The sequence below is a fragment of the Ovis aries genome, chromosome 24 (assembly GCF_016772045.2).
Source record: "Ovis aries strain OAR_USU_Benz2616 breed Rambouillet chromosome 24, ARS-UI_Ramb_v3.0, whole genome shotgun sequence".
In the NCBI taxonomy this organism is placed as follows: Eukaryota; Metazoa; Chordata; class Mammalia; order Artiodactyla; family Bovidae; genus Ovis; species Ovis aries.
In genome coordinates this window covers 41,771,188-41,794,817 of record NC_056077.1, presented here as the reverse complement: position 1 = coordinate 41,794,817, position 23,630 = coordinate 41,771,188, and the positions used below count along the sequence as shown (strand labels likewise).

Below are 23,630 nucleotides of genomic sequence, written 5' to 3'. Positions count from 1 at the left end.
GAAAGTACCAGACTGTTCCCAACAGGGACTCCCCAACAGGGGTTCCCGCGGCCAACCCTGGGCAGATCGGGGGTTCTCTGAGGGCCCTGGTGAGTCTCAGGGATGCGCGGGCCTGGGGGGTGGGGGGCGTTTAAGGTTAGGTTCGGGAGGCCACCTGGCGAATACGGATGTGGACTGCAGACAGGAGTTTGCCCTTCCACCGAGCTGAGAGCGGACGAGTTCGAGGGAGACTGGGGGTGCTCCCGGCTCTCGACGTCTGGGGACTGCTGCCGCCACCGCGCGCTGCGCGCGGCACCTGCGCCACAGGTACGGGTCGGCTCCGCGCAGGTGGGCTCGGGGGCGGAGCCTCCGCTGGGCGGGGCCGGGCCGGGGCGGGGCGCGCGGTGGGTGGTGCCTCGAGTGGGCGGGGCGCTGGCGCGCGCGGCGGGTGGGCGGGGCGGCGCGCGGTGGGCGGGGCGGCGTGACGCGCGCCGACGCCGATCCCGGAAGCGGTGTCAGATGCTGGGGAGCCGGGCGGGCGGGCTGGCGGCGGGCGGCGCGGGGGACTTGTTGTTCTCCGCGAGGTCGGAGCCCGAGCGCTTGGCGGAGGCGGCGGCCGACGGGAAGCGCGAGACTGAGCGCGAAGAGAGCGCGTGCCCGCGAGCAGCCGCCGCGCGCCCGCGCCCCCCGCGCGACGCCAGGTGAGGGGCGGCCGGGCGGGGCCGGGCGGGGGGCCGTGGGGCCGCCCGGGGCGCGCCCGCCGCCGAGTCTCTGCCGCCTCGGACCCGCGGCCGCTGGTGTCGGGCCTCGGGAGCTCGGTCCGGTCGGCGCACCTGCGGTCGGGTGTCCCGCCCCGAGCGCGCCGTACGGGCCGGGGGGCCCTTCCTCGGGGGCGCGCCCCCATCCCTGCGCCCCGGCCCGCGTCCGGGGGCGGCGGGCGCCAGGCGGGCCCGGGGAGGGTCGGGTGGGCAGCGCGGCTTTTCGGCGGGCCCGACGCCCCTGCCAGGCCCGCCCCACCTGTTCTGCCCTCCGGGCCCCCGGAGATGCGCTTGGGGGAAGCGGGGGCGCGGCGAGGGCCACGTGCCAGGGAGCGCATGGCGACCCGGGCGACCCGGGCCTCGCGCACCTGGGCGCTGCCCGGCTTGGCGGCGCGGTCCCGCCCCGGCGGCGCTCAGGCCCGGCCTGCGCTGCCCGCGCGCGCCCGGGTCCCCGCCGCGCCGGACGTGCGCAGGGCGAGGAGCAGGGGCCTCGCTGACCGGGTCCCTGTCCGAGCAGCCGACCTGCCGGGGTTCACCGAGGGAGGCCTCGGCGTGGGAGCTTGTGGTGGGGAGGGGGGCGACGAGCGCGTCATTTCCCGAAGTCCGTGGCTGGCGTCTCCTCTTTCTCCTCGTTGAGTGGGGGTCTCCGCCTCTTCTAACTGGAAACAGAGGCCTTTCGCTACTTGTGTTGAGTTCCGGACACCGCGCGCTTCCACACACCTGCCCCGCCACCTGGCCTCGGGTCTGCGTTGGGAAAGCACGGTCGCTCCGCCCTGGCCCCCCGTCCGCTGTCCCCCGAAGCAGTGTCCTCACTCGCCACGTGTCCCGGAGCCCTCAACCAAGCGGCACTCGCCCCTTCTGCCCACATTCCGGGAGCAGCCTGCGGCTGCGTTGCTAGAAGTCCCCTGCTCTCCGTCTCGTGTTAATGATTACGCTCTTGTTTACCTTCCCCACGGTCGGGTAGCCTAGAGAAGTGAGGTCCTCCCCCTGACAGTCCATTCAGAGTTGACTGCCACTCAGCCCCCTCTTGCCAGGCGCCTGTTCTCCCACGGTCCCAGGACTCGGATGTCCACAGGCATCCCATAGTGACAGATCAGTGGCTTGGCTGCCCATTGCCCTCCCCTCGCCCCTTTGTTGGCATCGACCAGGTTTTGCCAGCACAGTGGTTGCTGCCCAGGAGTCTTAGTGAAGGGTGACCGAATGCCTTGCCTGCCATCTCTGAAGCCCAGTCCGCAAGCCTGCTGTCTTTGCTGGCTGGTGGGGGGGTTGACCCTTTTTTAAAAAGCATTCCTTCAAGCAGGTGGGAGGGCCTGGAGCACTGAAGGTGGGCTGTGCGGGGGAGGGGGGGGGCACGCCAGCGGCTTGTTGCATTGTGGATGGCTGCCTCCTGTCCTAGAGCTTCCCTCGCTGGGTCCAGGAGGGATGTTTGAGCTCGGTAGAGGGTGTCTGCTCTTACAACTTAAAGCTGGACCGCTCGGTATTCCAGAGTAAAACATTTATTGGTTCAGAACCACAAGCGAGGCTTCTCACCCGAGCGCGTTTGTGCCTCATGCTTGAGCAGGGCTGGCCTTTAAGGGGCAGCTTCCAAGTTCAGCGTCGTTCACTTTCAAGGTAGTTGCTAAAAATGGGAGTTGAATCGCGGCTACTGGGGAAGTCGGCTCCGGGGCTCGCTGCGTTCCAGCCCTGCGGCTGAGGCTGCCGCCAAGCGAGGTCGTTTTCCGGGCCGTTCTTTGTCCACTGCGGTGCGTGCTTTCTCTCTCAGGCTCTGCCATAGCTGGAGAGTTTGTTTACAGTCTCAGGATTCCTGCCTGTGTCCTGGCTGTTCCTGAGTCTAAAGGTTTCTGGATGGACTTTGTGGACAGCAGGTCCAGTCCGCACGGGAAATGGAGCCCCGGCCAGTGGGGACAGTCCTCTGCGTGGCTGCTTCTTGGGGCAGTAAACAGTGACTCACTCTCCTCTCTGCTCCCCGCCTCCCTGTTCTCGGCTGGTGGAAGATGCGTTGCTCCGGTATTTACTTTTGCTTTTTATAAGTCACAGACTTGTGTTTCCTCTTTCTTACAGTTTCAGGAAATTGAGAGTGTCATCTTACAGCTGTAGGATTTTAGAGCAGGTAGAGATGAACCTGCAGGGTCTCAGTCTACAGACACACAGCTCTCCCCAAGGAAACAGCCTCCCAGCGCCTCACCTGCCAGAGGGGCGGGCCCCACGCCCAGTACCTGGTGTGGCTGGCCTGCCTTTCTGCGCTGCCCACCTGGGTGCCTGGGGCAGAGGGGCAGAGAGGAGATAGGGTGGAGCGCCCCAGGCCCCTCCCTCATGCAGGTGCTGGCATCTGCTCAAGCAGCGGGCCTCCCACCTGCCAGGAGTCGCAGGGAGTGGGGAGGTGAGAGCGCCCCTGCCCTCTGCCCATCGAGGGAGGCAGGCCTTGGACAGAAGGGCCAGCCCTGGTCCTGAGCACCGCCCTGGATGCATGCTCAGGAGGGGCGCCCACCTCCCACACGTGAAGCAAGGGAAGGAAGGGGGCAATGGCAGAGGGGCGGGAGCTTGGAAGCAGGGGCGTCCCCGGCACAGATGGGCGGGGGCTTCAGGGAGCCCGTGGGGGAGGCCTGGCGTGGTGACAGGTGGCCCTGGGAGTGACGGCTTCAGGAGGGACTCCCCCGCCTGCCTGTGGGAGCTAAGGCGCGGGGACGGGTCCAGACCGAACTCGGGGGCCCGTGCCCGGGCGGTGCCGAAGGGCTGCAGCATCGGTGGGGACGCAGGCCAGGCCAGCAGGTGTGTGTGTGGGGGGGTGGGCCTGGGGCCGCCACCCAAGCTGGAGACCCAGGAGGAGCGCAGCACGAGAGCAGGTGTCTCCGGGGCCGTGCAGGCTGGGGTGGTCCACGGCCGTCGTGTCCCTGGCTGGACAGAGAGGTGGGGCCGGTCGGAGCCCTGGCCGGCCCCGCGGGGCTGGGGCAGAGCAGAACCCCCTGCCGTGGGGGCTCCAGGGGAGCAGGTGCCTGAAGCTGGTGGCGGGGGTGGGGCGGCGTTCAGCCTTCTGTTAGCCCTGCCTGAGTCACCTCTGGACGTGGCCAGGATGACACAGCTTCCTCGGGCTGCAAAGGCAAGGTGACCAGACGTCCTCCAGGCCAGGCAGACAGTCACGTCTTGCCGGAGGGCAGCCAGCCAGGGCCAGCCTGCAGGCTGGGTGCGGGCCGGGCCGGTGGGGTGGCCGGCAGGGCGCGGCGGGACACACCCCCATCTCAGGGAGCTGGCGCAGGCGGTGGGTGCCCTCCTGGTTCTGGGACCTGCTTCCAGGGTCGGATGAGTCGACGGGCGCTTGTTCGGCAGACAGGCTCCTGCTGTGGCACCAGCCCGAGGGGCAGTCGGCCAGGGGTCTGTCGAGAGGAGGCCCCCAGCCCCCAGAGCAGAGGCAGCGCGGCATGGTGGTTCTGGCTTTGAGGTTCACTCTCGGCTGCCATGCCACCCAGACACCCCTGAGGCCTGGCAACGGAAGGTCCCCTCCGACCCCCTCTCTTGAGCTGAGTGCCGCAGGTGTCGGGAGCCTGCCCTGCTCGACGCTGACGCTGGAGACTCGGCTTCTCCCGCCTGGGCTCACGGCCTGGGCTTGCAGACTGTGCAGTCCGGTGAGAATCTGAGACTCTCGAAGCCCCTTTGCTCCTGGCTGATCTAAGCCCAGGGCTGCCCAGGTGGGTCGCAGCCCCGTTCGCCAGTGGCTGCCCTGAGGAAGAATTGGTTTCCTGGGCCCCAGCCCCTGGCCTGGCCCAGTGAGGGCTGGAGCACACAGGGGCCGGTCAGGCCATGTGCCACCCCGGGAGCCAGGTCTCAGCCGAGGCAGGGACTTGCGAGGAGGAGGGCAGGAAGTGATCCTGGCCCTGGCTCACCTGCCTGCTGGAAGGGCAGTCCTGCGCTGTCAGACCCGGGCGCCCTGCCCTGCCAGGCTTCTCATGGGCCCAGAAGGGGAGGGACGCTCCCGAATTTACCGCTGACCGCGTGGTCCCCAGGGTTACCTCTGTCTAGGGTCCCCTTCCCTACAGAGGACGTCCTCTTTCGTGTTCAGCTGGACATCGGAACGGAGTTTCTGGCTTTGGGCTGAAAAGCAGCCTCTGAGCCGAAAGCTGGCTGGGAGGTGTTCCTGGGAGAGGTGCTGGCTGCTCGCTGCACCAGCGGCTCTGAGGGGCAGGAGAGGGGGCAGCGCAGCCCCATCCAGTGTCCCAGCCTGGCGCGGGCCCGGCTTCTCGGGTGGCGGCACCAGGATGAGCCGCTGGCCGGGCTGTCGGGAAGGTGTGTGGAGGGTCCAGGCTCCGACGCAGCAGCGCTGGCCCTGGGTGCCCTGCCTGCCCCTGGCCGCCGTCTCCCCGGCCGGTTCCCGCCTCTGAGCTCTGCTGGCCCGCACGGCTGCGGGGTCACAAACACCCTTTCAGGGCAGCTCTTCCCAGTCAGCTGTTCTACAAACTCTCGTTCACACCTGCAAAACTCTTCTCGAACCTCTTTCCAAAAGCAAGCTATTGTTTTCTGAAGGCTGAAGTGACGTAAGGTCGGTTCTGGGGGTGTTTTGGGGAGAGCCAAGTAGCCTGCCGTTTGAGTTCCCTAACTGAGTCCATGGAAGGGCTCCGCCGACCCACAGCCTGACTTCGACGTGAGCCCCTGGGCCCTGAGGGCGTTGGAAGCTGAGCGCTAACGCCTGGGTCTGTGGGGGCCGGCCGGCATCTGCTTGCCTGGGGCTCGCCCCCCTTCCCCTGGGGTGAGGGTCCTGGTGCAGCCCCTGGGGTGAGAGCCCAGGGTCAGGGTGTTGTCTCCGGGGTCACCGGAATGGCCTGGCTGAGGACGCTTGGCACTGGGCCCTTGGTTCCGATCCCCTCATTTTTCAGAAGAGAAGGCCAAGGCCGGCAGGGAGGAGAGGGTGTTGCCCGCGGCTTGTCTCAGAGGCTGGAGACAGCCCCTCGGCTCTGTCTGGTTGGGTGGGGGCCTGAGGACTGAGGGCAGGCCCCGGGGGTACCCCAGCCAGGCTGCCCTCCCCCGTCTCTGCCCAGGCTCCTCGCCCAGGTCCTGGGCCCAAAGGCCAGGCGGTGGACTAGGTGGGCTCAGCGCCAGCAGACGTGGGGCCTGGGGTCTGTGGCCAACTTGACCCGGTGGACTGGGTTGCTGAGCCCACGGGGTGCCGAGCCCCAGTCCCGTGTGCGTCCTGGGCCCCTGGGTGCCCCACCCGGCAACGTCACGGTGGGCAGGTCCCCAGGGGAGGCGTCCCTGGGAAGGCGCTGCTGTCCCGGCCAGGCTGGCGCGTCCCTGAGGGTCTGCTTGGTCCAGCGCAGGCCCCCTGCCCTTCCTTTTCCCACCGGGGGTGGGCGGGGCCTCCGCCTGTGGGAATGTGAGCCCAGCTCTGTAAACAGCTGGTGACTCACCGCCCAGCTATGCCCTGGCGTGCTGGGAGCGGGCTGGAATGATAGCGGCCCCTCCTCGCTCAACGTGGAGAAGTTTCTCATGGCCTCTCAGCCACCCGGCCTGCCGGCCCTCGCAGTGGCTTCTCCAGGCCGGGGCTGACTCCCAAGCCAGAGGGAGGGGTGGCCCACGGGGCGCCCTGGGTCCCCAGGGGTCAGGCCGCAGTCAGGCGGCAGCTCTCACCTCCTGTGGGGTCACCCGGGTGGCCGTGTGTCCACCATGGACACACGCGTGAGCTCGAGAGGGCCCAGGGACCCGGTGCCTCCAGGGCTGGGAGAGCAGAGACTGTCTGGTGCTGAGGGGTGGGCGGGCTGCCAGAGGCGGGGCCAGTGCCTGGGGGGGTCCAGGCGGGGCCACCGTGAGGGTCTCGGGCTGCAGGGGGAGACTGCCCAGCAGGTCCCCCTCACCTTGAGACGGAGCCTCTGCTGCGGCTCCGCCTCTGGCCCCAGACCCTCCTCGGGCGTCTGTCTCTGCTCAGTTCACCTTGTGGCATTCGGAGCCAGGGGGCGGGCCCTGGTCCCGTGAACCCGACTCCTGCACGAGTCGGGCCGCGTCCTCCGCACCCTCCCCCCGCGTCGGGCCTTGGGGGGCCTGCTCGCCGCCCCACGACCTGTGCTGTCGGGCCAGGTCCTCCGCACCCTTCCCCGCGTCGGGCCTGGGGGGCCTGCTCGCCACCCCACGACCTGTGACCTGTGCTGTCGGCTCGGCTGCCCAGAGCCATTGTTGCCGTGGGCTTCCCCGTTTCCATGACGACCATCGGGGCTGGCTACTTCCCAAGGTCGCCATGGCAACTATCAGGGGGACTCATGCTTGGGATGCTTTGGCTGGTTTTTCATGAATGATTAGAATGCGTGACACAATGCAGACGCGAAAATGGGGCGGGGGCGGCGGGCGGCGGGGGCGGCGCCCGCCAGACGGGCGGTGGGCACTGGAGGCGGCGGCTCCCACTCCCCCGGTCCCAGGCTGGCCGGCGGCGGGAGCCCCCACTCACCCTCTGAGCCTCGGGTCATGGCTGTGGGGCAGCCTCAGTGGAGGGGGTGATGTCACCGCTGCAGTGCCCTTGGAGGAGGTGGGTCTTCCAGGGAGGGTGGGGCTGCCCCCACCGGTTGTGGGGGCAAGCTCAGCAAGGCTGGGGTTCCCCAAAGGGGGCCTTCCTGTGGGGGGCCAGGCGGTTCCAGGGTGACGGGGTCCCGCCCGGGTGGGTACGTCCCTGCGGCCGGCGCCCTTCTCGGCTGAGGCGTGGCCTCCCGGGAAGGGACTCTGCTGCTGCGCACGTGGACCCCCAGGCGAGGCGTCCCGAGCACTGCCCAGGTGCCGCCGTCCAGCTCAGGGCGAGAGCAGGAAGCAGCCGCGGCTCCTGCCTGGCGCCGGCGCTCATGGCCGGGGCCCTGCGGGCGGGACGGCCACCGCGACTGCTGGCTCTGGACCAGGTGTGTCCAGGCTGCCCCACGGGCAGATTCCGGGCTGGAGGGAGTGACCTGGCGTCCCCTCTGCCCACGGCAGAGGCTCAGGCCCACCAGGATGCCCTCGGTTTCGGGGAGCTGTGACCGGATGGTGCGGACTGGGGAGTGGGGCCTCCCGGGTGCCCCTGCAGGGGGCTGTCCCTGCTCGGGTCACTCGTGACAGTGGCCTGTCCCCCCACCCCCCACCAGAAACTGACCGCACGCGTCTCTCTGATTTCCAGCTACCGTTTCCAGGTGGTTCTGTCCGGGTGACTGTGCCCAGGTTATGACGACTAATCCCAAGGCGAACAAGGCGTTGAAGGTAAGGGAGGGTGGGCGCAGCCCCGTCTCTGCCCCGGGCACCCGCCTGGGAGAGGCCCCCTCTGGCGCCAGAAGCCCGGGACTGCCCTGGCGTGTGTGTGGGGGGAGCCTGTCAGCAGGGTGGGGAGGGGCCTGCAGGCTGGAGGAAGTATCTGAGGGAGGCGGGAAGAGTCAGGGCTGCGGCCTCAGGAGATGCTGGGGAGGAGGGGTGGGTGCCTGCTGGCCAGGATGTGCTTGTCAGCCCAGCACCCGTATGTAGGCGCGTGGTCTCTGATCCCGCAGAGCCCCTAGGGCTGGCCGGAGTCGGTTCTCTGTGTGTGTGTGGCCTGCAGACCTCCAGGCCCTGCTGGGTTCCGCTGGGTCAAGGTGGCCTTGGGGACACCCCATGGACCGGAGGGGCGCGCAGGGCAGGCGGGGCAGTTGTCTGACCAGCAGCCCGCACCAGGCATTGGAGGTCCCCAGACGGCAGCACAGCTGGGCCGGCCTCGCGGGGTTGGGGTAGCCGGCTCACAGCAGGTCGTAGCCAGTGGCTCCCTCGGGATGCCCCGCGCTGTGTGTGCCCGATGCCCGGTGAGGCCGCAGTGCCTGTCCCATGCCCGGTGGAGGGCAGCCTGGGGGGCAGAGGGGCCCGGTCCCTCGCGCTGCTCACTGCCCGAGTCCTGGCCGCCGGAGCTGACCCCGCGCCGTGGCCCCGCAGGTCAAGAAGGAGGCGGGCGAGAACGCCGCGGCGCTCAGCGACGATGAGCTGGTGTCCATGTCGGTGCGGGAGCTGAACCAGCACCTGCGGGGCCTCACGCGCGAGGAGGTGGTGCGCCTGAAGCAGCGGCGCCGCACGCTCAAGAACCGCGGCTACGCGGCCAGCTGCCGTATCAAGCGCGTGACGCAGAAGGAGGAGCTGGAGCGCCAGCGCGTGGAGCTGCAGCAGGAGGTGGAGAAGCTGGCCCGCGAGAACAGCAGCATGCGGCTCGAGCTGGACGCCCTGCGGGCCAAGTACGAGGCCCTGCAGACCTTCGCCCGCACCGTGGCCCGCGGCCCCGTCACGCCCAAGGTGGCCACCACCAGCGTCATCACCATCGTCAAGTCCGCCGAGATGGCCGCCTCCGCCTCTGTGCCCTTCTCGGCCGCCTCCTAGTGCCCGCCCGGCCGAGGGGCGTGGTCCCGCGGAGAGGGAGCCCCACGGACTCCTGCGGACCGGCCCGCGCAAACAGACGGGGTTCAGCCGGGGCTCCGCGCGCCGCCCGCCCTGCACACGCGCACACGCACGCGCACTGCACGCCCCGCCTGCCCCGGGCTCCGCCGCCCGCCCCGGGCCGCCTCCTAGGCTCTGTCCTGCGCCGGCGGGGGCAGGGGGTGTGGACGGAAGGCCCTCGGGAGGCCCCTGGCCCAGACGTCCTCCACCACTCCCTCGAGCTGCCTGTCCGCACGCGGCAGCGTGTCCACACCCTGCACGGGCCCCCACTGGGCCAGCACCCCTTCAACACGCTGACTGCACCTGGGCGCCCGGGAGGAACCGCCCCCCCGCAGGGTCCAAGCACTGTGATCCCGCTGCAGCCTCGGCCAGAGTCCCAGACCCCCTGAGTGGGCGGAGGAAGGGCTGTGTGCGCGTGCAAGCGTGTGCGAGGTCGCCTGTGCGTGTGAACATGCGCGCACCTGTGCTGCCCTCCCGCGGGGCGCCGCCGCTCTGGCGGCCTCGGGAGCGGCTTGTCACTGGGCCCGCACACGCTTTGCGTTTCCCCTCCGTGTCGGGTGGCCCGGCGCGGTCCCCAGCGAGGAGCAGCAGCCACCTGGCCAGGAGAGGGGAGCCCCGGGGGGGGGGGCACGTTCTCTGGGGAGCAGGTGTGAAGTTGGCCGCGGCCGAGGTCCTGCTGGGTGAGACGGGAGGCAGGGAGGAGGGTGGGCTGGCGGACGAGGAGTGGTGGTGGTGAGGGAAGGGGAGGACGGGGGTGGGGTGGGCGCTGGGCTGGGCCGGCGGCAGGGACCAGCCTCTCGGGGGCACGCGGACGGTCGGCGGAGGACATGGCACTCTGCCGCCTTGGTGCTTAATCGTTGCCTGGAACCTTCATCTGCTCTTCCCTCTCGGCACTCGGAGCCACTGATGGTCGGGTGGCCTTTGCTGGGTGTCCCTTCCCCGAGCGTGGCCAGGCTTGGGCGCCCTTTCCTGCCCTTCCTGGGAAGGTGCCCGGCCCAGAGGCGGGTGGTGGGGGTGCATGGTGAGCCCCGAGACCCCCGCGGGCCGGAAGCTCTCAGCTCCAGCTCCCGGCTCCTCGGCTTGCTTCCCACTGATAGCCCACCCAGGAGGAGGCGGCGGCGCACGGGGAGGGCACAGGGCCCCAAGGGCTGCGGGTGGAAAGTGTCCCCCTGTTTGGGGGGAGGCGTGGTCTAGGGGGGACGTCTGGGTCCCTTCAGAGCCAGGCGGGAGTGTAGAGAAGCTGTCCGTACCATAGCCGTGGTAGGTAATCCACATTGGATATCAATAAGAACCATGGGGATATTTAAAAGAGAGAAAAGTATATATATATATAAAAAATTATATACACATTTTATCGTTCAGATTTTCGTACCTTTTCTTCCTATTTGATACTGTAAATCTCTATAGAGCAGAGCTGACTGGCAGTGCGGGTGGTGGGGGGGGTACCCCCTCCCACGCCTGGCCTCTCCAGTCGGCCGCCCACCGCCCAGTGCTGCCCCCCGGGCCGCCCCCTCCCCAGGACCAGGCCTGGGAGGCCCGTGTGCCCCTCCTCCTCTCAGAGCGTTGGTGTCTCACTGTCACGGTTTCAATATATGGTTTTTTTTATTTAAGAAGACAGGCCCGTCCCCCTGCTCCCGGGCAGCAGGGCCCTGCGCGCCAGCTCCACAGCCGTCTCCCACACCTCCGGCCACTCAGCAGTTTCATTTCAATATTTATTTTTGTGCTGCCTTTATCATGATATAAATTATTGAGAAGAGACCCTATGTCGTGGCCCTGAGGTGCGAAGCGGCCCGCCCGGCCGGCCACGCCTAACTTATTGCTGTACATCTCTGCTGTGACGCTTTTGTACCTTTCAATAAAGAGTTTTCTGGTTTCACGGCGTCTCGCCGCGTGGCTACTGCTCAGGGACAGCCGTCTGTCTGTCCTTCCCCAGCCTGAGGGGGCTGCGGGCACTCAGCGCCGTGACCACGCCCCCCGGGGCTGGGTCAGCAGCAGAGCTGCCGGGGGTGGGCGGCCCGGGCTGCGTGGGGCGGGGGTCAGGCGGCGGTGGGTGGGCTCCCTGGGACCCCACTGTCCTGCCGTGGAGACCCCGTCGCGGACGCCCGCTCGGCTGTCTTGGCTGGGGCTCCAGTGAGCCCACAGGAGGCGGCAGAGCTGGGGTCTGTCCGGGGTGTGGGGCAAAGCAAGGAGGCAGGCTCCCCTGAAAGCCAGTGCCAGGGCCCAGCCAGCCTGGGCCTGTTGGGGTGGGGCACCCGTCCTCAGATGCCGCCCCTTCCATGCCCCACGGACCTGCCGAGGGTCAGGCGGGTCAGCACTCAGCCTCTGAAGAGAGGCTTGCAGGGGAGCTGTTGATCGGCGTTTCTGACCGCTGGGGGCCCTCCTGCCCACCCCTGCCTGAGCTGACCTGGGCGGCACCTGATAACCCAGGGACTCTGCTTCCGCGCCAGCCGCTCCGCGAGAGTCCATGCCCGGCCTCCGCCGGCTCCTCCTGCTTGCCCTGAGCACCCTTCCGTGGAGTCAGGTGTGGGGACGGGCACGCAGCTCCCCCCTGCCTTCCCTCAGCGAGGCTGGACCCCAGCCCCAGCCTGCTGCTTCTCAGTAGCGTCTGTGTAGTGTATGGGTGTCTGTGAGAGAGAGCCACACACACACACAATGGGTGCTCCCCCATCCCCAGGACCCCACCACTTTGGGGTCTCCAGGAGGAGGCCTGGCCCACGGGCCCTCTGGGTGCACAGCTTCGGGCAACTCACGCCGCACGGGGGTCCGTGCGGACAAGGGCCTCCAGGCCGCCGCGCCCCTGGCTCACCATGGAGCCTGGGCGTCAGGTGCCTGTCCTATAGCCTCCAGAAAACCTCGCTTCTGGGCCGGCACGTCTCTGGGGAGCCCCGTGGCTGCTCCCACACCAGCTGACAGACGAGGGGCCTCCCCGAGCTGGTCTGACAGCCGCAGAGGGCGATAAGGCAGGTGGGGACTTCCCAGGGGGTGGCAGGGAGGACGCCAGCCTATCTCATCAGGCAGGCAGGCAGGCTGGGCCCTGGGAGAGGCTGCTGGCCTTGAGCCCCGTGTCCCCAGGCCCAGGGGTGACGCTCTGGCCCAGACACCGCAGGCCGTTCCTGCCTGGCTGAGCCTCCCCGAGCCCCTCGGCCATTCGCTCTCTGCCTGGTGAGGTGAGGACCAGTGACTGGGAGGCAGGGGGCGTCGCGGCTGGCTGGTGCCTGGGCCTTCCTGCCCACCCAGCCGGGCCACTGCCCCCGCCCTCCTCCTTCCCCCAGACACACTGGACTGACTCAGCCTCCCGGGTGGCTGCCGCTCCATCCCCACGTGCTGACCCCCTATGCCTGGGGCCCGCCCTCACTTCCCCCCTCCTGTTCCCCCTCCCGGGTCCCAGGCTCCCCCCGCACGCCAGCCTGGCACAGGGCAGGGGAGAGGATGGGGAGGCGGCTCCAGGGACCATTTCCCTCCTTGGCCTCTGGGCTCTGCACACCCGGCCTCCTCAACCCATCCCAGGCGGGGCAGCTCAGGGCCTCACACCAGGAGAGTGGAGGCTCTGGATCTCAGGGCCCACGAGGGGCAGGCTGCCACATCTCGGGTTCAAGCCCCTCACCTGCCTGCTCGAGCTGTGACCGTGGCCGGTCGCCCCACGGTGGATGAGACCCTCCCCGCAGCACCCAGGCTTAGGACGGTGGTGTCATCTGTCCCCCACCCCCCACCCTGCGATCCGTCCGTTGGAGTGCTGACCCTGCAGGGACACAGGCCGCTGGAGGCACTGGAAGCCCCGGCTGTTTATGTATCAACACGTGCAGCTCACCAGGAGACCCTGTGCTCTCCGCTGGGGGCCCTGCCGCCCTCCGACCCACAGCCAGCCCACCCTGCGCCTGGCAGGCCGGCTGACCTCCCTCCAAAGCCTGCCCCGCCTCCCGCAGCCCGCGTGGAGCCCTCCCGTGTGGCCCGCAGCTCCCAGCCGCCCAGCATCCTCCACCGCTGCCCCGCCCGGGGTCTGTCTATACCGGGAGGCCACCTGAGCTGCTGGCCGGGGGAGCCTGGCAGGTCCCTGGGGTCACCAGAGAGGCGTGAGTGCCCTCTTCTGGGGCTGCAGGCCCACTGGGTGAGGGAGCGGCCTCTGGGCGCCTGGCAGGGCTACCAGGTGACCCGCTCCACCGGCCACAGGTGGGTGGGCAGGAGGCTCCCAGGAGAGGCCTGACCTTTTGGCAAGATGGTCAGTGGGCGGGGCGCCCTGTCCTTTCCCTACAGCTCCTCCGCGGCTATTAGCATCCTCTTCTCCACGTGGCGGCCCTTCCTGCCCCCGCCAGGGCCGCCGTCCGGGCTGTGGGGGGGCGTGCGGGGTGAGGGCGCCCTGCCCTGGCCAGGCCGGGGGGCCTCCTGCGTGGCCTGCTGCGTGTACTTCTGGTAGGCGGGGGAGAAGTTGTGGATGGCATCCTGCACGATGTCCTGCGGGCTCATGGTCTCCTTGAGGCCACTGGAGATGCTCTGCATGGGTGCTGAGGGGGCTGGGGGTGGGCGGCGGGTGGGCTGCACGCTCCCTGGGCACGCACCACCCCGCCCCTCGTGCTCCCAGCCCCCAGGACCTGGCTTCCTCCCTGCCAGCCTGAGCACTGCCCAGGGCTGAGGCCTCTCTTCTGCATGTCCCGGTCCTGGCTCAGCCAGCAGGGGTGACTCCAGGACCCCTGGATCTCAGCCCAGCCTTGGGGCGCTCCCAGCCCAGACCCTCTGCCAGGTTGCCTTGGGTTGGCCCCACCTTATCTCCACCTTGGGGTGACTCCTTCACCTCCTCACCGCTCCAGGCTGACCAGTCCAGGCCGAGGCCCGTCCCTGCCCACATGGGCCTTTCTCTAGGGGCACCAGTGCCAGCCAGCCCCCCGACTCTCCTGCCAGGCCTGTCTGAGCGCCTGGGAGTGCTGGTGGGGACGGGGGCAAGAACTGTCTACCACTACAGGGACCCTGGGCCCAAACGCCGGGTCCCGCCATCTCACTCAGCTCATCCCGCCCCTGGTCTCCTCCCTGGGACTGTGTGGAGGTGACACACTGCTGGGGGCTCGTTCCCTCCTTGGGGCTGTCTCCCTGCCCACCAGGGTGAGATGGGGAACAGAGGCGTGGCTTGGGGGCTGCCCAGGGCCCCCTCAGCATCCCTGCCCTCGAGACGGTCCAGGCGCCCCTCACCCGGGCTGCGGGCCCTGCACACCTGGCGAGCTCTCTGTCTTCTCCGAGTACACCTGGCAGGTGAAGGCGTAGCGCAGGGCGACAGAAGCAAAGGGCATCTCGATGCAGATGATGAAGTTCTGGTAGCCGGCGGCCACCGTGCCGGCCCCCACCGTGCTCCCGTCGGTGACCTGGACCTCGGGGATGGCCCCACACCTCTCCAGGATGGCCAGCAGCAGCCCTGGGGGGTGGTGACTGCCGCTCAGTCAGCTGCTCCGGACAGGAGGCTGGATGGGAGCCGACCCCAGCCAAGAGCCCCCCACCCAGCTGGGGCTGCGTGAGCATGGTAGGGGTCTGCAGGGTCTGAGCTCAGTTCAGGGGGGCTGGGCGCCTCCAGTGCTGGGTCCTTGGCACAGTGGGCATCAAGAATCCCCAAGGGCCTGTCTTGCTCTCCCCCTGGCCCCAGCTGCTCACTGTCCTCTGAGAAGTGGGGACCAGGAGTGCCCAGGGGCTGGTGGGCACAGGGCTCCAGCACCCCTCTGGGCGTCCTGTCTCCCCACATCAGGCCCCATCTGCTGGGGCCCTCGCTGTCTCCTCTGCTGAGAGGGCCATCCGCTGACCGGGGCTGCAGCTGGGGGTGGGGCTGGGCCTGAGGGCACTAGGGACGTGCCCACCCACCCTGCCAGAAAGAGAGGAAGATGACGGCCTTGATGGTGAGGAACTTGAGGACGGGCTCGAAGGGCTGCAGCAGCTCTCTGGTGGCGGAGTAGAACAGGAACAGGGCGTAGAGCGCCAGGCTGACCGACGCGTTGTAGACGAGGGTGACGTACAGGTAGCCGCTGCGGACGCTGCGGGCCAGGGCGGGAGCCCGTCAGGGCGGCCACAGCCCAGTGCCCACCCCACCCTACCCGCTGTGCCACTGGCCTGAGCCCCCAGCCTGGGCACCGCAGAGACTCAGACCTGGGCCCCCCCTTCCAGGGCCGCAAGGGGCACCCAGGGTGGGAGGCCGAGGAGCTGGCGGCCGCTGGTCTCCAGACCCCGCCCCCTCCAGACAGGAGACCCGCTGCCCCTCCCCAACCTCCGCAATGGGAACAGCCCTGTGCAAGGCAACCCCACGTCGTGTGCGGGCCTTGGTGTGCATGTGACCGTGTGAGCGTGCACACGCGTGTACACGTGAGCCTTATGTGTGCGCTCCTCTGTGAGAGCGTGTGTTTGCACATGTGCATGTGTGAGCATATGTGTGCACGTGAGCAGGAGTGCGCATGCATGTGGGATGTGAGCAGGCATGCGCATGAATATGGGATATATACAGGAGTGCGCGTGCGTGTGGGCGTGAGCAGGAGTGCGCATGCGTGTGGGACGTGAGCAGGAGTGCGCGTGCGTGTGGGACGTGAGCAGGAGTGCGCGTGCGTGTGGGATGTGCCTGTGGCCCTGGCCCAGGGGCACGTGCGAGGGCGGAGCTTGGCTCACTGGGTGCCCTTAACTCCGTCCTGGCTGTCCGGGGGCCGTGGGGTCGGGGCCTCGAGGCGCTGGGGTCCCCAGGGCTCACCTGTGACAAGGGTCTGTTTGCCACAGCTTTGCCCCCGGCCCTTCCCCCTGCGCTGAGCCCTGCCTCCTTCTCCAGCCCCCCCAGGTTGCCCCCTCCCCGCCTTGCCCGCATGCCAGCCGGGCCTCACTTGAAGTCCCCGTCGTGGTATTTGCCGAATGCCTGCAGGATGATGGTGACCAAGGCCATGACGGGCTTCACGACGCAGAACTGCAGCGTGGCCTGGGGGTCGGGGAACGGCTGAGGATGGCGGCTGGGGCCGCTGGTGAGGAGCCAGCCCAGCCCGCTCGTCGCGCAGGGGCCGTGGGGGGGCTGGCCGGGGGGCCCAGGCACTCACCTGCTTGCAGAAGCGCAGAAAGCCGATGGAGTAGGTCATGCCCCGAAGGCAGCAGGTGCCGTGGAAGCAGCTGGTCCTGGGGTGCAGGAGTCCCTGAGGCGTGTTCCCGGAGGACACCCCCAGAGTGGCCTGGCTGCCCAGCAGGGGGTGGGGGACCCGCGGGCTCTGGGCAGAAGCTTACCTGACGGGCTTTCCGCGGATCTCAGCCATGATGGCGCTTTCGCCCCCCAAGTACTGGAAACAGAGGCTCAGGAAGCTGTAAATGACGAAGGCTGCAAGCAGGTTGTGGGCATTGAGCCTGGGCCACCCACGAGGCCTGCTGGCTGCACAGAGCTCCTGGGCTCCCTTGCCCAAGAGACACAGACCCCCTCCTCATGGGGCTCGCAGCCCAGCCCTGGGACGTTCCCCGCGGCGGGGAACTCCCGCCACGTGTGGCTCTGACTCCCCCCACGACCTGGCCCACAACCTCTCCCAGGCTCCGGGCCGGCCCAGCTGCAGCCCCACCCCACCTTGGGAGTCTCCTTAGCACCGCTGATCTGGCCATCCGGTGGGGTCCTCGCTAAGCCAGACTCAGGCTGGCAGGGGCTGTGCAAGCCCCTGGGAGTCCCTCACTCGCTCCCTGGGCCCTGGAGAGCCAGCAGCACCCACCTTCATAGCAATCCCGCACGGAGTCTAAGTACACGTAGCGCTGGTGGGCCCCCAGGAGGAGGAGGCTGAGCCAAGAGTCGAAGGCGTAGACGGGCACGATGAACAGCAGGCGGATGATGTACCGCTGCTCCTGGGGCACCGTGTAGGCGCGCAGGTGCAGGTAGATCTGGGCGGAAAAGGCAGGCCTGGGCTCGCTGCCCGCCCCCGGCCCCCGCCAGCGGGAGAAGGTAGAGCCAGCCTCCCCAGGCCCTGCCTCGGGCGGACGCTGCGCCCCAGGAGCACGCGGTTAGTCATGGGTGTGCTCGCTCATTCACCTCAGGGCTGGGCGTGTGCGCTGGCCTGAGGAGCAGTGTGGCACGGCGACATGGGGGCGTTAGAACAGCTGATGCCTCCCACCCCTCCTGGGACTTAGCCCACGGAACAGATTTATTCAGAGACGAAGACAGGATTCACGTTCAAGGACGTTCATCGTAGGGACACGGGAGACCGAGCCTGGTGGTGGGCCCGTGACTGCCTCGAAGAGGGCAACCCTCAGCCCCGGGCACCAGCCTGGGGAGCTGCTCCGAGAGAATGCTACAGGACGGCAAAGCAAGTGGGGCCCAGGTGTGTGCCGCAGCCGGGCAGAGACAAAGGGGAGGACGTCCCCGGATGAGAGGGACAGAGGGGTGGTCCCCGTGATCGCCTGTAACCTTCCCACATCGTCCTTGTTTTCTATGAGGACGTGAAAAAGCAGTGAGGGGAAGAAGCACAGGGAGCCAGGCAAACAGGTAGCTGGGCGTGGTCCCCAGCACCCCTGGGAGGCTTCCTGGAGGAAGCCATGGCGGAGGGGGGGGGGGCGGGGAGGGGCAGGCAGAGGGCAGGCTGAGCACAGAAGCCCAGCCTCTGGGGGCACAGCCCGGGGTGGCGGGGGCAGGCTGGCGTCAGTCAGGTTCCTTATCAGCCGCTCCCTGCCCAGCGGGTGCAGTGGGAAGGGCACGGCCTGACCAGCCATCAGGAGACAGACTTGGGCCCCTGGGCAGGCACTGCCTGCTGTGGGCCTAGGCCAGCCACTGTCCTCCCAGGCCTCAGTACCCCGTCTTTAAAGTGAGGGTTGAGTCGCTCTCTGTCCCCTTGGGTGGAGAGTGAGGGACTCCCCATCGGGGTCGGGGGAGGAGGGGGCGGTGGGGCCTGGGAAGTGCCGCCCACAGGCTCTCCGTCAGCCCTGCCCAGGCCATGAGGCCCCAGGACGCTGGGCTCCAGACACACGCTCCCGGAAGGTCAGTGCTGGACAGAGGGCCAAGCCAAGGACCAGACTGTGGCTGGAACTGGGACAGCCTGGACCTAGGACGCTGGGTGCCCCGCCCCCTCAGGTGCTTGTTGTCCCACAAAGCACAGCCGCCTGGGAACCTAAAGCCATGCTGCCACCAGGAAGAAGGCCTGGCTTCCGTGTGATGCAAACGCACCACCCACCTGTCCTGTCTCCCCGTCCAGACGCTCCGGGACAGCTTGCTAAACCTCAGGGCAAATACTGCCTCCTCCAGGAAGGCCTCCTGGATGGCCCCAACAGGAAGGGGCCGCCTCCTCCTGCCGCTCTCAGCTGCACCTGGCCCGCCCTCATATGCTTGCCCCGTCCCCCTTAGACCGGTTATCTGAGGCCACGCCTAGACGTGCACCACCCTGGGGGCAACTCTCACTGGGGGGACATCGGCCCCCACGGCCCTGCCTCGAGGCCTCTGGCCACCTGCTGTCCTGCCAGCCAGCCTCCCGACTGCCCCTGCCCCAGGCTCACTCCGCCAGCCCAGCGCCTGCAACAGTGCCAGCCGAGCCATCCTACAGGGCCACCCTGCCCTTGGTGCCCAACCGCAGCCTCCTCTGGCTCCTCAGCACCCCTGGCTGAGGGCCAAACCCCCGCATGTCCGGGGAGTGCCTCCAGCCCGGGCAGCCCGCTCCCGCCCACCTCTGCTCATGCCTCCCTGGGCTGGTCCTGGGCTCCCGAGCCACTCTGCTATCTGCGATGCCTGGTACCCACTGCCCAGCGCTGCCCCCAAGCACTGCCTCTCACCCCCACCCCAGCCACTTCCTCAATCTCTCTGCCAGGCCCGGCACTTCCACCTGGGGCGACCTGGCTCCCCAGCTCTGGGCCCCTCCAGCCATGCTCTGACCCTGGGAGCAGAGTACTCTTCCCTTCCCAGCAACACGAGCCTGGGAAAGACCCCCGGGCTCTCACAGCCTCAGTCTCCTCAGCTGTGAAAGGGGACCCTGCTGCTGACCTCAGCAAACGGGCCCACGGGCTCACAAAGCGCCCCAGGGCGGGGTAGGGGGGCTGGGCGTCCAGCCAGAGTTCTTCCCACTGCTGGGCAGAGGCTGTCCGTCTTCCGCCTGGCTCTGCGTCCCCTGACCGCCCCCTCCCGGCCCCACGCAGCTGTGGTGAGCCCCCGGGTGGTACTCCTCCAGCCGGCCAGGCCTCCGGGTCTGCCCCAAGGCCAAGCAGGCCCCCTGGGGCTGGGCTGCGGGTCCCCGGGGGGCACCGAGGGGAGGCTCACCTGGTGGCCGGTGAGCAGCAGAGCTGCCCACACGAAGACGCCTGAGACGCCGCGGGCCAGCGGCGAGGTGAGGAAGAGGGGCCCGGGGCCCTGGGAGCCGTTCCCCGCACGCTCCATCTGCGGCCCCGCAGGCCCGGCCAGCGGTGTCCACGCCAAGGGGGTGCCCGGGAGCCTGGGGCCGTCAGTCATCTGCAGAGGGAAGGAGGGCACATGGGGCGTGGAGGGGGCAAAGGTGCACCAGGGGCGGGCGGCATGTGGGCGGGCGGCAGCGCTGGGCTGCGTGGCCATGCTGGGCTTCGGCCCCTGGCCCTCCCGTGAGAGTGCCAGCCGGACCCTCCTGCCCGTGTGCCTGGGCTCTGGGCAGCCCTCTGTGTGCCGGGACCCAACTCCAAGGCCCGGCCCCGAGGTGGCCTCCTTCCTGGTGTCGGCTGCCCGGGCGCAGACGTCAGCCGCCCGCCCGTGACCTGGGGCGGTGCCCCCTCTGGTGTCCTGGGCTTGCGGGGAGTCCTCGTCCAGGAGCCAAAGACGTCAGAGGAAGTCGGGGAGCGCCCATGGGCCTGCCCGCCGGGGACGGGGTCTGGGAGGCCAGCCAGACCGGCCCTGCCCTCAGCAGCAGACGGGGTGAGGGGCGCGCCCGGTACCCACCCATCCAGCCTGCCTGCCTGACCATCTGGCGTCCTGCTTGGCCGGGGCCCCTGGCCACCTCAGGACCGCTCGCCCATCCTGGGTGCCCGCTCTTCAGCCTCTTGTAACCTGCTGGGGCGCCAGGCGCCTCCCCGCTCTCGCACTCGAGGCCTCCACCCCGCCCTCCGGCCCTGGTCACAGGGCCCTGCACCTACCTCTCGGGCAGGAAGCTCCCGGGCTAGTTCTGAGCGGCCGGGCCTCTAGGGAAGCCAGGCCGGTCGTTTACGTGGCCAGTGAACCCAGCGGGCAGCCCCGGTGGGGGTGGGACCGGGCTACCTTCAGGAGGCCACACCAGGCCGGGGGAGGGGCAGCCACCAGCAGGCACAGCCCCATGGCCCCCCCAGCCTTGGACGGAGGGCGGGCCGGTAGAGGGGCGGCGCGGAGGGCGGGCCCCTCCCCTGACACCCTATCCTTCCCCCGGCTGCTTGCTCCAGGCGGCTGGTGGGACTGCCTGCAACCAGGAGCTCTCACCTGTGTGGACCAGGAGGCCAGGCCCACGGGGGCCTGAGATGGGCGGGTCTGCAGCGGGCCAGGGTGGGCTGCGCCCCTGTGGGTACGGGCTTCAGTCGGGCTGATGGAGTTCTCCCAGGAGACAGAGTGGGCATAGCGTGACATAGAGGGTGGATTACATGCCCCTTAAAATGGGTAAATCTATCACCGGGTCCCAGCCCCAAAAAGTCTACTGGAAGCGTTCCTGTGTTTGTCTGCTGGGGGAGGGGAGGAGGGGCCCAGGTGAGTGAGAAAGGCAGCTAGGCCTGCAGGGTCAGCCCTGGGCCCAGGGCCCGGGGGGTGGCTCACCCGCCTGGCCTCAGAGGAGGAGGCGGGGGGCGCCTTGGCGGGCATCAGCACGGGTACCTGCCCGTACGGTCCGTCCTTGGTGCTGCCCACCCTCCCCGAGGCCCTGGGTCAAGGCATCAGGCTCCTTTCAGAGGTGGGAGTCATTGGAGGGACGTGACTGGGGTTCCCCAGGGGCATGGGGGCACCCCAGGGAGGCTGCCAGTCCCTGTGCCTGCACCTGTCCACCTCAGGGAGCCCCCAGACATGCCCTGAGGTCCTGGTCCTGACCCGGGAAGCCCGGGACTGCCCCTCCCCCAGTCCCCTGCAGGCCGCCTCGGCCGGGGTCCCCTGGGCCCAGTGTCCTCGTCCTCTGTCCCAAATGTCACCTCCTTCAATTTCACAGGCACGTCAGGATCGCTGTGCCCTGCCCAGCCCACATCCGGGCCCCAGGGAGCCAGCTCCCTGCCTGTGGGCTCCCACGCTGCCTGGTGGGTGGCCGCTGCGGCCTGTGGCTTCTCCCGCCGCCGCGAGTTCCCGCAGACCCCAGCCCCGCCTGCCCACCGCACAGTGGCCGCACGTTATAAGCCTGGGCGCCCGCCTGTCCTGCGGCTTCCTGATCAGGTCACCCCAGCGGCTGCCTCAGCCCTGCCTCCTGCCAGGATCCCGGCCTCCTCGGAGGCCCCTTCACCTCTGCTTTCTCGCCTGTGTAGGTGAGTCTGGGTTCCGCCAGCCCCTCCGTGGGGTGCTGTGTGCAGACTGCAGGCCCTGCCCCACCTGCTCCTTCCTTGAGCCCCAGACCCCAGACCGCACACCGCAGAGCAGGGCCACGTACCAGGCGCAGCAGGATCAGGGGCCCTGGGGGGGTGAGGCGTGGCTTCTCCAGCTTAGAGGGAAGGACCAACTGTGTCAAAACCGCGCACGACCGGCGAAGGGTCCTGGGTCTGGGGAGGCGAGGGCTTCAGCATCTCTGTCCTGGGAAGGGCCAGGGGGAGGCTGACTCTTCGGCTACCATGGGACTCTTTGGCCAAAGGAGGCACACAGCCACACTTCCTTGGGAGAGGTGGCCGGTCCGGCTGGGCCTGCTTGCCCTCCTGGGGCTGGACACCAACCGAACCTGTCTCGGGGCAAACCTGCCCACCCAGAGGCTGAGGCCCCTCACTGCGGGTCCCCTGACAGGTGACGGGGCCCCAAGCGGCTCCCGGCCGGGCTGCAGGAGGCTGGGACGCCACGGGCCTGTCACAGACCTCAGTGCCCTTTTCCCGGCGCCTGTCCCTCACCTCAGGGACCTGACGCCTGGGGCGCTCAGCATGGGTCGGGCACTGAACCTCCCTCCATGCGTCCCGGCCGAACCAGCCCCTTTCTAGGCTGGCTTGCTGCCTGGGGACATGTCCGGGGGCACGCAGGGGCAGACTCTCCCTGCCCGCCCTCCTCACATCCAGGCCCTTCCCGTGCTGAGAGCACCTGCCCTGGGCCAGCCCGCCAGGGTCCTTTGATGCCCCCCAGGCCCTCGCTGACAGTGCCCACGAGCGGCGAAAGGACGCACCCCTGGGCTGTAGCTGCTGCCTGCAGAACGGCCGCTGACTCAGCCAACACCAGCACGGCCTGCGCTGGGCGCCTGTCAGGCCCCCAGAACACCTCTGCAGCCTGCGGGGGATGAGTCCTGGCCTGGCCACCCACCAGCCTGGGGGGCCCAAGCCCCTCCTGCACTCCGTCTGGGCCTCAGCGGGGCGGGGGCTAAGAGGCCTTCCAGCTCTAGTGTGGGGGCAGCTTTGGAAGCATGGCCTCCCTCTGTCCAAGGTGCCGGCTCCTTGCCTGGGTGGGGCCCTGGGCCTGAAGCCTGGGCAGAGACAGGCCTGGGTCCCTGCGGGCCCCTCAGTGTCTGCGGCCTTGGCCAGCTGCGGCCTCTCCGGGCCCCGTGGGTGATGATGGCCGTGTGCGGCAGGGCAGCCCTGGTCAGCGCGGGACTCAGGAGGTTCTGCTCGCTCCTCCCAAAGGCGGCCTGGCTGCCGCCGCCGGGGACTGGGCGAGGGTCCCGCCAGCGAGCGCATATGGGCAGCCTTCTGCTGCCCCGTCACCGAGCCAACCAGCCCTGCCCTGCAACATGCGGGGACCCACGCGAGGCTTTCTCCTTGCATCCTGCCCTCTTTCCTGCCCGTGCCCAGCCGAGTCTCTCCCAGGCCTGCTGCCTCGGTCCCTGGGAGAGCCTGTGGCTGCCCAGGGCCTGTCCATACCTGCCCGTTGCCCCAGAGCAGACTGCCAGCCCTGGCGCCTGCCTGGGGGGGCCACTCTTCCCGGTGGCTCTGGGGCAGGGGTGCGGACCTGGGCCCGGCCTGACCGGGCTGAGGCCCTCTTTGACCACCCGGTGGCACCCAGGGCATGGATTGCCTGGCTGGGGGCACAGCCTCTGGGGTGGAGGTGGGCTGCGGATAGAACCGCTGTGAAGCTCAGAATCTCAGGGTGTGGACGTTTCTCTCCAGGGGTGCACAGGGGTCCAGCCTAGACACATCTCTCTCCTGGGTGTGCGGGCGTGCCCACATGCGCACGCACGCGCACACACACACACACACACACACACACACAGCTCACCTCCCTGGTCATGCCCTCGGGGCCCCTGAGGCAGGTCTGACGCAGGCCTCCGGGCCTGAGGGGGTGGCGGGCTGTCCGGCACCACCGCCAGACCTCCAGGCCTCTGCCGTGCCTCCTCCCGGCGGCCGGGGCCCGTCGATAAGCCTGCTGCTGGGAAAGCACTGGCCTTGCCCCAGACCGAGCAAGCGCCTCCCTGCCACCTGCCCCAGCCGCCCTGCCGGGCCGGCCCTACCTGCCCGGGTAGCCCAGCC

The 23,630-nt window shown here is 68.9% G+C and overlaps 2 protein-coding genes across 12 annotated transcripts; one reads left to right on the top strand and one right to left on the bottom strand.

Moving 5' to 3' along the window:
• Nucleotides 1–229: 229 nt before the first annotated feature.
• Nucleotides 230–10,998, top strand: MAFK (MAF bZIP transcription factor K). 4 transcript variants are annotated; one of them, XM_042240179.2, is made up of 3 exons: nucleotides 230–306; nucleotides 7,855–7,934; nucleotides 8,631–10,998. In XM_042240179.2, exons 2-3 carry the CDS (start codon nucleotides 7,899–7,901, stop codon nucleotides 9,063–9,065), a joined length of 471 nt encoding a protein of 156 aa, XP_042096113.2. In that variant the 5' UTR covers nucleotides 230–306; nucleotides 7,855–7,898; the 3' UTR covers nucleotides 9,066–10,998. The 4 variants fall into 4 exon arrangements, with proteins under 4 accessions (XP_042096113.2, XP_027817077.1, XP_027817076.1 ...); XM_027961276.2 differs by lacking the exon at nucleotides 230–306 and adding an exon at nucleotides 497–680; XM_027961275.3 differs by lacking the exon at nucleotides 230–306 and adding an exon at nucleotides 1,188–2,744.
• Nucleotides 10,700–23,519, bottom strand: TMEM184A (transmembrane protein 184A). 8 transcript variants are annotated; one of them, XM_060406099.1, is made up of 11 exons: nucleotides 23,380–23,519; nucleotides 21,626–21,765; nucleotides 20,488–20,723; nucleotides 19,333–19,521; nucleotides 16,811–16,976; nucleotides 16,344–16,434; nucleotides 16,163–16,238; nucleotides 15,956–16,047; nucleotides 14,958–15,127; nucleotides 14,323–14,520; nucleotides 10,700–13,630 (listed from the first exon to the last, which is right to left on the bottom strand). In XM_060406099.1, the coding sequence occupies exons 3-11, from the start codon at nucleotides 20,629–20,631 to the stop codon at nucleotides 13,368–13,370; spliced, it is 1,389 nt and encodes a 462-aa protein (XP_060262082.1). In that variant the 5' UTR covers nucleotides 20,632–20,723; nucleotides 21,626–21,765; nucleotides 23,380–23,519; the 3' UTR covers nucleotides 10,700–13,367. The 8 variants fall into 8 exon arrangements, with proteins under 8 accessions (XP_060262082.1, XP_042096108.1, XP_042096110.1 ...); XM_042240174.1 differs by having other exon boundaries at nucleotides 20,488–20,598; XM_042240176.1 differs by having other exon boundaries at nucleotides 20,488–20,563.
• Nucleotides 23,520–23,630: the final 111 nt, after the last annotated feature.